Genomic DNA, 13,668 nt, shown 5'->3' with positions numbered 1-13,668 from the left:
GACACCTCATTTGTCATTCTACCTGGTATAATGAAGAAAGAGTTGAGTTTACAGACAGACAGACAGACGGACGGACAGACGGATGTGGTAATTCAACGTTTTCACATTTTTTCAAAATTTGGTGAAAACAATCTTAGTTTTATAGGAAGATCATCCAATTACAGAACATATTCTAGTTTAAAACGTACATCCCTAAAATATAGCAATTTGATGGTGTTTTGTTAGGAATGTTCTAATTACATCTGACTACAAAGCCCGTATGTTTTAAGTCCTCAGAAACTTTTGCAGTCATATGATCCATAAAAAAGATTTTACGATCAAAATTATGCCAAGATCTTTAATTTTAGTACGACGTTTTCAGTTTACTATTATTATCATTAGCCTAATTTATAATATTTTGATTTCTTAAGCAACTCACAACTTTACTTTTTATAGCATTAAGACTTTAAAATAAATTTGATAGACACCAATTAAAAATTTGTCCAGAACTTCTCAGTGTTCTCAGATAGGGATGAATATTTGTAATGTACTCGTTGTATACTAATTGAAGTCGATGTACAAAGTGACTGAAGTATGCCATTAAATAATGTTTAGAGACTTAAAATTATAGAAGTTTGAACATCGGAAGCAATTTACAACAGACTTAGATGTACAAACGGCCTCTTCAAGAAGCTGTCGTTTAACCCTTTTAAGGGCTGCTTCCCTCATGGACTGAGAAAAAGTTTGTTTTCTATCTGGTTAGCAATCATATATGTGCGGGACAACACCTGACTTAATAATTTTGGGCCCACCCATAATCTTGAATTTATATAGTTATCCATGTCTTGTTCCAACTGCAACAAATAAACTAGTTTAACTAGGCACATTTCAGGAAAGGACAACTACCTAATATTTTTTCTTGAAATAAAAAATGTCATTTATTACATACCTAATTAGAAAATACTCACATCGAAATGATCCTCACAGACATTAAGACCTTTGCTACTTTGTGAAATATCCTTTTTATCTCGCCTGTATGCTTTTAGCCATTTCAATCGACGTTTTGGTTCTACTGGTAGAGTAAAAAATATTTGTTGGATGTTCTGACAGTTGTGCTTTGGCATTCTAGCACTATATAGTACTTATATTGCGCATATTTGTTTTCCCTTTGATAAAGTAGGTATATTATACACTAAATACACTAAATACACTAAATACAATAATATAAACACCGAGCAAACAAGACAGTAATTCGACACGCACAACTAGCAACGGCAAAATGCATTCAATGAAATAGCTCACCGAACGGGCGAACGAGAACGCAGTGGTTGGTGACGTCAGACGCCAGCTCGCGCTTTTGAAGTTGTTTAAAACGGAAATTTTAGACACGGAAGATTAGAATTTTTATCAGTTGTTGTACGTACACTATTCATTGTTAAGACGTAATATTTTGAAAATAACACTTTTAACCATAAATTAACAGTTTTATGCAAAAATATTTTTATGTGCAAGTTCCCTATTATTGCTGAGACGAAACCACGCGCAAATCTATCTCAATTGATTGTCACTCGCCACTGAGGACACATCAATCTAAGTAGTTGAAGTTTTCTTTTGGGTTCAAACTCTTCTCTGCTGACCCTCAAAGGCAGCAACTCGCTCGTGTGTTAGCTTTCTTTGGCAGCACATCTCTGCAAAATAAGACGATAATCCGTGTATCCATTAAAAACAATTAAAACTCGTGAACCAGTTAATCCGCATGTGAAACTGCATATATTATGTGTTCGCGAGACGCAGACTAAAACACTGACAGCAGGATTTGGTAAGATTTTTATAAACTTCTAATATTACTGTCTGTTTATTATAACCCTCTCTTAACTCCACTTGATATTGTCTGTTTATTATAACCCTCCCTTAGTTCCACTTGAACCATCAACCTAAATATACAGTCCACACCCCTGAATTTATATTAATAATTTCATTTATGTACCGGGTATCCCAATAAGAATGGCTCTCGGCCATATCTCGGGAACCTTTTATAGTATAGCTTTGAGAAAAAAATATTTATAACAAAATTTGCCTCGGGAAAACCCTGGAAATTTGTTTCATAATTGTAGGTCCACCGCTAGAGGGCATAATTGAATATCAAAAATTAAAAAATCAAAATTTTACAAAATTTACCTAATGAAAGGGCACTGGAAATCCGATCATCGTATTCTTCATAAAATTCTGCGCATATTCGATTTCACAAGTTTAAGTCTACCTTTGCAAATAAGAGGTGGGAGTGAGTGGGAACCTTCTTATGAAAAAATGGCTGTAAGTCCGGTTCTGGTAAATCGATTTTTGCATACTTAGTCTTGTTGAAAACAGCTCTTTTGAGTCAATGTAAGAGTCTTATTTTCGAAATAGCCTAATAATGAATATGCCAGCTAGTAGACGTTATTTAATTATTTTCGGAAATCTAGTTGTCTTTGGAGAATATTAAATACAAGTATGCATTTTTAATCCTGTATTACAAAATAAGACCAAATTAGCAACATAATACCGAAAACGCATGTCGATACCTTTTTTCTATCTCGAGATATCTTAAAAACGTGTAAATGTTAAACAACTGTTAATGTCACTGTTAAACGAAGTTAAGAAAAAGTAGTGTGCTATGGAAAAAACAAAGAAATATTTGCCAGATGTAAACAACACTATAAAATATTAAAAAAATAAAAGCAACTACTTACTTAGTGACGACCTAAATGTTCAAATTGTTGCCAATCATTTTCGATGCCAAGCATTTACTCTTTCAAGAGTAGATTGAACACTTGAACAGCAGTCTCAGTCTCTGCACTCGAAATGCTTTGAATGAAGTTTCGTATTCTCTAGATCATGTTTTCTCGAGCAGTGGGCCTAGCGGCAAAAACAGTCTTTAATCCGTCCCCATAAAATTTATTTAATAAAAATCTACAACATTAAAATCTGTTGCTGTTCAATATACTCTTGAAAGAGTAAATGCTTGCATCGAAAATGATGGGCAACAATTTGAACATTTAGGCCGTTACTAAGTAAGTAGTTGCTTTTATTTCTGTGTTATTTTTATAGTGTTGTTGATCTTATTGTTGTTTTAATTAATTTTATACGTTTAAATTTGAAAAATGTTTATTTGTTTTTTTCCATAGCACACTACTTTTCCTTAACTTCGTTTACCGGTGAGAGTAACAGTTATGTTTAGAATTAACACATTTCTTAAGATATCTCGAGATAGAGAAAAGGTATCGACATGTGGATTTCGGTATTCTGTTGCTAATTTTGTCTTATTTTGTAATACAGGATTAAAAATGCATACTTGTATTTAATATTTTCCAAAGAAAGATTTCTGAAAATAATTAAATAATGCCTCCTAGCTGGCATATCACTTATTAGGCTATTTCGAAAATAAGACACTTACATTGACGAAAAAGAGCTCTTTTCAACAAGACCAAGTTTGCAAAATTCGATTTAGCAGAACCGGACTTACAGCAATTTTTTCATAACAAGGATCCCACTCACCCCCACCTCTTATTTGCAAAGGTATACTTAGACTTGTGAAATCAAATATGCGCAGAATTTTATGAAAAATACTATGATTGGATTTTCAGTGCCCTTTTATTAGGCAAATTTTGTAAAATTTTAATTTTTTATATTTAGTTACGCCCTTTAGCGGTGGACCTACAATTATGAAACAAATTTCCAGGCTTTTCCCGGCAACTTTTATTATAAATATTTTATTCTCAAAGCTGTACTATAAACGGTTCCTGAGATATGGCCGAGAGTCATTCTTATTGGGACACCCGGTACATGCCAATATTATACAGTCGGATAAATTATGATATGTTTAACAGTAAATGGTTGAGTTCAATTAGTTACCACTATAAACATCCTGGATTAATCGATAATAGTATAAAAGGCCCGGTTTCAGGTAAAATTTAAATATGTTTTCTGGTAAAATTTCTTTGCTTTATTATGGGAGTACCGTCTAGTCAGTGTTAATTGTCAAAAGACCAACTCTGTCTACCTCGGTGGCTTATCGCTCCGGATTGGTCTTAACAATGGGCCAGGTCAGATAAATTTATTAATATTTACGACCGCATTAATTGAACTCAACCATTTACTGTTAAACAAACCATACCAATTTAGCATGTTGCAAAGTTACACTAAAAATGATAAGTATTGAAACTGTTTTAAAGGATTTCCTTAACAATAATTTATTGAACCACAATAATCTAATTTTAAATTTCGAGAGAAAGTCACATGACGTCAAATGATAATATTTGATAAATCTTCATAAAATATACATATGTAAATCTATAAATGACTCAGAGCGCCAACGAAATCTCAAAATTTCTCACATTTTCGTAGCATCATCCCAACTAAAGATCTAATTGTGTCTCGACTACTTTCGATATAATAAAAGACGAACGAGATCCCTCTCGTAGATCTTGGCATTCGTCCACTGTCCTGCACCAAAATTGCCACTGGCTTCGAGATCCCGGCTCTACGTAGGGATACGTCGGGAGTCAGTAGGAATAAAATCAGCGCGTGTGAAGTGTCGGAGAATGTTAGATACGATCATCAATCTTTTGGGTATTGGGTGTAAACTAAGTGACGATTTTACACAATCGGTTACTACCAATTCGCCGTATTATCCAGGTATGGATGGTTGCTGCTTTCAGACACAAATAATAAAGAATAATAACCCTGTTACATACACAACATATCATTTTCTTATAGACGTTATATAAATATATCTAGACTGAACATAAAAAAAGTAGTTTAATTTGTTCAAAGTCATTTTTACAATTGCAAAAAAATGATAACGGTCAATTTTGTTTCATCTCGAACATGTTTTGCTTTATATTATAACTTGTATACGTTTTTTGACTTTACTAATATGTAGTTTTAGACTAACAAAATTTAAAAGTTTATGTGGATTTAAAAAAATAACATATATTTTTTATTAACAAATAAAAAAAATGAAAAAAAAAATTAAGAGACGCTTTTCTTTAGTTACGAGTGACTAAAATTAAAAATATTATAAAAAAATCAACTAAAAAGCAAAAAATAAAAAAAATTGAAAAAATCTAACACATTCGTCCAAGAAAAGCGTGGCGCGTCATCGAATAAACGGTTTTTGCCCCACGCTTTTCTTTAACGAATGTGTTAGATTTTTTAAATTTTTTTATTTTTGCTTTTTAGTTGATTTTTTTATAATATTTTTAATTTTAGTCACTCGTAACTAAAGAAAAGCGTTTCTTAAAAATTTTTTTTCATATTTTTTTTATTTTTTACTTTTTAGTCTTACACTTTTCAAACAATAAAATATATCGTCATGTTTCTTAAAATATGTATAAAACATATGATGTACTAACATGAAAAGTAGTCGGAACCGGCAAAAAATTTGAAACTTTATTGTTTATTTATGAAGCATAACGTAAACAATTAACGTAAAAAGTGAAATTATGTATAGTTCATATCATTAGCTACAATCCGTAAAAGTTTCAAGTTTTTACATTGTTAAAAACAAGAGAATTTAAGCATTTTCCATTAAAATCGTTTTTTTTATTTAAACAATTCATAAACACAAAAAAAAATTATTATTCGTGTATTGTTCCCGCGAATGCATGTCTGCAAATTTTCATTCATTTGCATTGGAGAAAAGGCACTCAAATGAACGTCTAAAGATTTGACGCAAACTATTAAACTAAATAAAAGCGTTTAAAAAATAACATAAAAATCTAGAGCTTAGGTAAATATAGATGATGTGAATATAGATAATGGCCTCATGGATCAGAGTGGTTGGACACATTCCTAAATAATATAATCGATAAAGAAGAGACAATAACATGTACCATGGTAAAGGAATATAATAACACACTACCTTTCCTCGATGTTTTAATCTCAAAGGAGGATACTGGTGTTACTCTTCGCCGATGTTACCGGTTTTTATTGAAGGTATGCGAAGGTAAATAACTAGTTTTATTTTCTACCAAACAAAAAAATAATAATAAGAAATCAAAAAAATCGGAGAATTCACAAACTATTTATTCTTATTAACCAAAGCTAAAAGATTCATATTAATCTTAATTGAAAATATAAAAAAAACCCAAAAGGAAAAGGTAAAAAGCTCAACTAAAGTTTATATTTGCCTCTAAGAATATTCTTTTCAGCGTACACCCATATTATAATTCTTAAAACTATGTAATATTATATTTAGGTACTATTTACAAGAAAAAAATACAAAACCGAGATATTTGTCAGACTGCTGTATGGTGTGGTGGCTTAGATAGGCAAAACAACGTTCTTTTAAGAGAAGTATTGGTTTGATCCTACCTTATGTTTTTTTCGTCGATGTTATACACGTGGATGATGTCGTACTGCATTTATATACTTGGATACTTCACAGATATAGTATTTTTACTACAAAAACGTTATTACGTAGGTCAAAATTTTTGACGTAAGAGAACTGTCAAAACATTAGAATGTGACTTTTCATTATTGCCGTATTTATAATAAACATAGCAATAATGAAAAGTCACATTCTAATGTTTTGACAGTTCTCTTACGTCAAAAATTTTGACCTACGTAATAACGTTTTTGTAGTAAAAATACTATATACAGGTTATATAAATATCGACCCTGGACAAGGGTGTTTCAAAAAAACTCACAACATCAAAATGAATTGGAGAGAAAGAAAAATTGTTGGCCTGAAATGAATAGATACATCAGCATGCAAGCAGAGCAAAAGGTATAAATTAAAATTACTAAAGGTTTCCCTTTAGACAACTAATCAGGTGTTAAAAAAACAAAGCTTACCTTAAAGATAGCGTATGGCCAAAAAGAAAGGTCTTGGGGACCTAAATATCCAGATATTTTAAATCCTTGCTGAGCAAGACAATCGTCAACTTCATCAAATTGAATATTTCTTAATTAGTTATCTGGATTACTTCTGATTAAATATCCTCAAGGAGTTTCATAGGACAATACTAACTTGTCCTCATGAAGTGTAAATCAAAAGTGAGCAAGATATGACACTAGACAGGTAAAGACAAAGAGATGACACTTACTAGACAGGTAGCAATGTATACCTAAAGCCTACTTCATGCCTGATTTTCTATATGATTTCGGACTTAAAAATGGCTTGATAGCCGCTAATGTTCAAGACAATATAGAAGCCTGATTTTTATAATTGTTTAGGCCAGTACTTGTGACAATAAAGCAAAAACTATGACAATCTTATTTATAAGAATCGTTTCTAGTTGCTTAGCGACTTTTAACCCGTAACACTGGATAAAAGACTCAGGTGTATTAGACCAGGGCGCATCTGTAAAAATATTAGTACATTTGGACGTTGAGAGGTGACTCAAATTTTTTTGCAAAAATTGCTTGAAAATAACTCAAATAATAATATTTGAGTTATCCTCCCTCTCAAAAAGGTCCGGAACATTGTTTAAATAATCAAAATATCAAAAAATGAAGGAAAATTATTTCTTCGTTTTTTGATTATAACTTTAAAAGTATTTATTTCCGTGAAAACTTGTACTGACATAAAAGTTGCGTAATTAAATTTCCAACAATATAGAATTGGTTAAAAATTTAAAAAATAGTCACCCTTGTTGCAAAATAGCAATTATTGCGAAAAAACCATACAAAAACAAGTATTCGCATTTTGCGTTTTTCAACCATTTATACTACACTTAGGACCTTCATATTTCATTCACAGAAACTTTATAATATAGTAAAACAATACTGTAAATTTAATTAAGATTGGTTAAATATATTTTGCAAAATAAATTTTGCAATCCAGCTTTCGCAAAAAAAATTCATTTTTTCAAAATGTTACAGGACTGAAAATAAAGCAGATAGCAAGTTGTTTTTTTTTTGCATATAGAAGAATACTGTACCTTTCATTTGCTATTTGCAAAATTAAAATCGGTTAACTACCACGGCGCGGCGTCAGGATTTTTTTTAAATAAACATTAATTATTGGTGCTACGCGCAGGACAGCGGATAGTTTGCTCTGATTGGGCATTCCAATGACCTTTGATAATGATTGATACATTTTAATTTTTATTATATTTCGATATAAATAAATTTGTTTATTGCAAAATAAAAACACATACTCTATCCTTATAACACTTTTTTTAGCAAAAACTTTTTTGTTGATATATTTTAACTTAGAAAATAAATGTTTATTATTTTTAAACATATGCAATTGTTTAAACAATATTTCACAAACAATAATAAAATTAGTTTGATTTTTGCGGAATTAAAATATTAAAATACAACAAAATATAGAGTAAGAAAATAATATATTAGATAAAGATTGGAAGAAATTTTGGTGGAAATCAACTTGTGTGAATTCTACACCGCTGTCCTGCGCGTAGCACCAAAAATTAATGTTTATTTAAAAAATTTCCTGACGCCGTGGTAATTAATCGATTTTAATTTTGCAAATTGCAAAGGAAAGGTACAGTACACTTCTATAAGCAAAAAAAAATTCAACTTGCTATCAGCTTTATTTTCAGTCCTGCAACATTTTAAAAAAATGAATTTTTTTTGCGAAAGCTGGATTGCAAAATCTGTTAAACCGATCTTAATGAAATTTACAGTGCTGTTTAACTATATCATAAAGTTTTTCTGGGTAAAATATGAAGGTCTTAAGTGTAGCATAAATGGTTGAAAAACGTAAAATGCGAATACTTGTTTTTGTATGTTTTTTTCGCAATTATTGCTATTTTGCAACAAGGGTGACTATTTTTGAAATTTTCAACCAATTATATATTGTAGCAAAGTTAATTACGCAACTTTTATGTCAGTACAACTTTTCTCAGAAATGAATAGTTTTAAAGTTATAATCAAAAAACTAATTAAAAAATCGAATTTTTCCTTTCATATTTTGACATTTTGATTATTTAAACAATGTTCCGGACTATTTTGAGTGTGAGGATAACTTAAATATTATTATTTGAGCTATTTTCAAGCAATTTCTGCAAAAAAATTTGAGTCACCTCTCAACGTCCATCTCAAAACAGATCCGCCCTGGACTATATAGAAAACCAACACACACCAACAGATATCTAAATTACAAATCAAATCACATCTGTATTAAAAAGGAAATCATTAAGTCCTTATACGATAGAGCCAAAATTACTTGTTCTTACGAAAATTCATTCTTAGAAGAAAAACAATAGTTAACATCTGTTTTATTAAAAAAATATTTTTCCTTATTGTTTATAAATACGGTATTTTCAAGAACAGAACGAATGGAACAGAATTACTTAGAGTCAAGACCTTATAACATTATCAAGAAATAATACTAGGAAAATATCAACACCATACATAAAACGATTGTTGCAAAAACGATAGGAAATTAATTCAGCACTTCAACAACTTTCAAAACAACAAATCCTTTGAGATCTATTTTATCTAAAACTAAAACTAAGAGTGAACAAATAATTGTATTTATGTAATACCTTGTGAATGCGAATATTTTTATTTAAGTGAAACATCAAGACCATTAAATGTCAGACTGAGTGAACATCAATATTATATCAAAAATAGAGAATTTAATAGATCTAAAATATGTAAACACGCATGGGAAAATGAACATAGAGATCAGTAGAAAGATTCAAGTACAGTCCTGAAAGAAACAGTTGGTAAAAAGAAAAAAATGAAAGAAGCAGCTGTAATTATGTTAAATGAAACGAAATGCGCCGTAAATTCCTTTGTAGAATGGAGTAGGATCTGGTTACCAATGTTAAAAGGGGAAATTAATAGAAAAAAATACCATTAGTAAGTCAATAAGTAAGTCAGTAACATATCGAGCATTCATCATCTATGTTTTAAAATAATATACATATAAAATTAGAGTTTTGTGTTAATATTCAGATTACAGTAAATATAAAACCAAATACTTGCCATGTCGGGACAGTAACATGATGATTTTACTTGGTATTTTACTCATGTTTTACTATGGCATCAATAACAAGAGAATTTTAGCGTCATCATTGCAGGTGGCTGTATTTTTAAAGAAAAATCACATGCTATTATTTTTCTGACGGTTATTTTTATGAATGAATGAGTCAGATAAAATTAAATTATTTTCGAACGGTTTTTGAAGTAGAAATCGAAATCATGTTAAATAACGAAAAAAATGTATATATTATTTTTTAGTACAGTAGGAAAAATGAAAGAATACCCATGAACGAACATACAAAACACGCTGTATTTTCATGTCACCGTGTCACACAAAAAATTGGCCAGCGCAAGTACATGTAATAATTATTGTTACATGTACTTGCACTAGACAATTTTCTTTGTGACACGGTGACAGGAAAATACAGCGTGTTTTATATGTTCGTTCATGGGTATTCTTTCATTTTTCCGACTGTATGTATAGTGTATTGCATTTTCGTGCTTTAATAACTGCATCAGTTCTTCAGCCAGACTTCCAATAAAATTATTAACGAAATCGAGATAAACATTTTCCCATTCTTCTTGCAACGTGTTAAATAGTTCTTTTAGATTTCTGGATGAAGAAGGCGACCTTCAATTTATTTCTCTAATTGATCCCACATATTATCAATTTATTTTAAGTCTGGACTCAAAGCAAACTCTTTTAAACGCTTAACTCTAACTTCCTCTAAATGTTGAAGTTTCAACCAAATAAAATGTGGCCTGACGTGCCTTGTATGAATAAAAAATTGGGACCAATATTTCCCAGAACAAAAAATAACTTCACAAGCCGCTTAAATATGCATTATTCGGAATAACTGAAGAATTTTTTTACCCAAAATTCACCAAATGATGTTGGAAGTTTCCTCAAATTTATATTAAAACAGCGACTTCATTTTATAAACATCAGCTGAACCTGTCTCCTGCCGTTGCCATAATATAGCCACCAGATTAATTATTTTAATCTGTTAGTTCTTTTGGTTGCTGTCTGTTATTTGTATAATTTTATGTAAATGTGGCTAAATTTTTAGATGTGCTCGATATCTGCCTTTTATTTGCAAAAGAATTAAATGATAGAACGAAAATTATTTGCCCCGTCAAAGATTGTTTAGAATTAAAAGAAAAAGCATTTTCAATAAAAACTTCAATAAAAAGGAAGTGGAGGACAAATATAAAATAACAAACATAGTTAAAGACTTCTGCAAAAACTTGTACAGCTCGTAAAGCCAGTCTAATCAAATAACAAAAGGGTACGCCAAAAGAAAAATAAAAAACGTGAAAAGATGCAGTCAAAGAAGATCTGAAGAAAATGGGAGTGAGACAATGGGAATTAGTGGCACAGAACCGACAAACATGGAAGCAGAGCCTATTTTACTTCAAATCAAGCCCGAGACGCTACACAATTTTTTTGCCCCTAAATAATGTTAATATGATTTAATAATAATATGATTTAATAAATAATATGATTTAATAATAATAATTATTTGAAATGAATTAATTATTTAATAATTGCACCAGAAATTTAAATTTTTATTAATAAAATTTTTATATAATAATAATAATATAATATAATTTAAATTTTTATATTCAAACAATTAAACATTGTTTAAATACAGAATACAGTGTGTCGCATTTAACATGAAGACAGCCCTGTATTTCGGCTATCAAAATAAATACAGGTTTGAAGTTTTGCACTGTCATACAGGTTGAAAGTTCACACAATTTTTAACATAGTCAAATCAAATTTAAATTTTAATTGCGGCCTACTGCGAATCCACATACAGGGTAAATTTTCGATATTTCACTTCGTATCAGAGATATAGTAAAAAGTTATTTGAAAATAAATTTATTAAATTTTACTTGTATTTAATGGTATATTCTTCCTTGTGGATTTTTATTTGAAAAAGTACTTCCAAATCCTATTCTAACCCCACATATTAACGACGTTCTACACCTTCGTTGCGGGGTATGCCTCTCAGAGGAAAGGGGGGGAAACTTATATGCAAGCAAAAGTTGGTAACAATGCATTTATAGCAGAATACTCAAATTATATGTTTCAGTATTGACTACTTTATAAAAATAAATTCTAATAAATGACGGAAATTACGGAATAAATTACGGAATTAATTATAATAAATAAATTAAAAATAAATGGTACGGTAAACAATCCTAATTTTTTAATATGTTATTCCTTAGAAAAAAACCTTTAATTTAAGCACAAATAATTAAAAATCGTAAATTTGGGTCAAAAGTTATTAACTTTTTAAGAATTCCCATAAGAGCTCATGTTAAAAGTTAACTTTGACCCTTAATAGTAATTAAGCGGCACGGTAAAACAATTTTTAAAAAATCAAGTCTTGTTTTTTGAAGTAAACTATAACATACTAAAATTTCATGCAAATCCTTAATTCTTTGCCGAAGGTGTAGAACGTCGTTAAATGAAAAAACTAAAAGTGAGAATTTTGTCATGAAATTTAGTATGTGGGGTTAGAATATCTAATATTTGAAACAACTTTTTCAAATATCTTTTTCTATCTCTAACGCGAAGTAAAATATCGAAAATTTGCCCTGTGTGTGGAGTCGCAGTAGGCTGCGTTTAAAATTTAAATTTCAGCGGAGTATCTTAAAAAATGTGAACGTTCAACCTGTATGACTGCAAAACTTCAAATCTGTATTTATTTTGATAGCCAAAATATAGGGCTGTCTTCATCTTAAATTCGACACACGGTATACATGTCATTTCCTTTTGTAAATAATTTGGTTGTTGAACCAGAACAGGATAGATCGTTCTTGGACAAAAATTTAATGGTTCCTATTATTCGTTGAATATCGTTTGTCCAATGTTCCTTTTCTTCTAAATAACGTTTTTCCATTAATGTTACAATATTTGTCCTGCTGTATTACTTCTCTTGACTAACGTACCAATTGATGAAATATGTTCAAGAGATCCCTCATGTTGAATAACTATCCCATTTTTTTTCCCTGGAAGCCGTCTGTCGTGAACCGGTTGTACTGCAGCCACTTGACTTATTGTACATCTTCCATTGTTTATGAAACCCATTCCAGAATTCTGGAACCCTGTACCAGCTTGTACAGGTCTACTGGGTGGGTGCCATATAATTTTGGAGTCATTTCGATGTCTCCGAAAAGTGTCTGCCGCCTCCGATCCAATGCCTCACAGTCATGCAAAATATGGTTGACTGTTTCAGGTTCTCTGTTACAGAGTCTGCAGCTCAAGTCTCCATGAAACAGCCCCATTGTATGCAGGTGACCCTTAACTGGCGCATGTCCAGTGAGGAAACCTGTTATGACTCTGAGCTGATTCCTGCTTGTTTTTAGCAGTAACTCAGCTCTACTAGCACATGTCCGTCCGATATACATCTTGCCATGTGTTTGACCGGGTACACTCTCCCAGTGTGAGTTGTGTTGGCTTCGGATCCAGGCTTTTTTTCGTTCGCGGACGGTGCTTTTTGGCACTCCCACGGCCGGCTCTGGACCCAGGTATTTTGTAGCTGATGCTCTCTTGGCAAGTGCATCAGCTCTTTCATTGCCGTATATGCCCCGATGACCTGGAACCCATACCAGTATAACACTGTTATGTTGTGCCAGTCTATCAAGTTCTTGTCGACATTCCCACACCAGCCTAGAGTTCACCTTAGGGCTTATAAGAGCCCCAATGGCTGCTTGGCTATCTGTGCATATGTTAACCCG

At 31.2% G+C, this 13,668-nt stretch overlaps 1 protein-coding gene across 2 annotated transcripts in view; it reads left to right on the top strand.

Annotated features, from left to right (window-relative positions):
* LOC114326745 (b(0,+)-type amino acid transporter 1) overlaps positions 1–13,668 on the top strand; it is a 267,109-nt gene that overhangs the window by 128,836 nt on the left and 124,605 nt on the right. Inside the window, exon 1 of one of the 2 annotated variants that reach the window (XM_050644419.1) lies at positions 4,439–4,653. The exons of the other annotated variant lie outside the window; for it this stretch is intronic. Coding sequence (XP_050500376.1) covers positions 4,560–4,653 — 94 coding nt within the window. The 5' untranslated portion in view covers positions 4,439–4,559. Of the gene's footprint in view, positions 1–4,438; positions 4,654–13,668 lie in introns of those variants that run through there. 2 annotated transcript variants of the gene reach the window in all.

This window comes from Diabrotica virgifera, chromosome 2, assembly GCF_917563875.1.
Source record: "Diabrotica virgifera virgifera chromosome 2, PGI_DIABVI_V3a".
Taxonomy (NCBI): domain Eukaryota; kingdom Metazoa; phylum Arthropoda; class Insecta; order Coleoptera; family Chrysomelidae; genus Diabrotica; species Diabrotica virgifera.
Note: the sequence above shows the minus strand (reverse complement) of the source record. Positions and strands in the feature narration are given on the sequence as shown.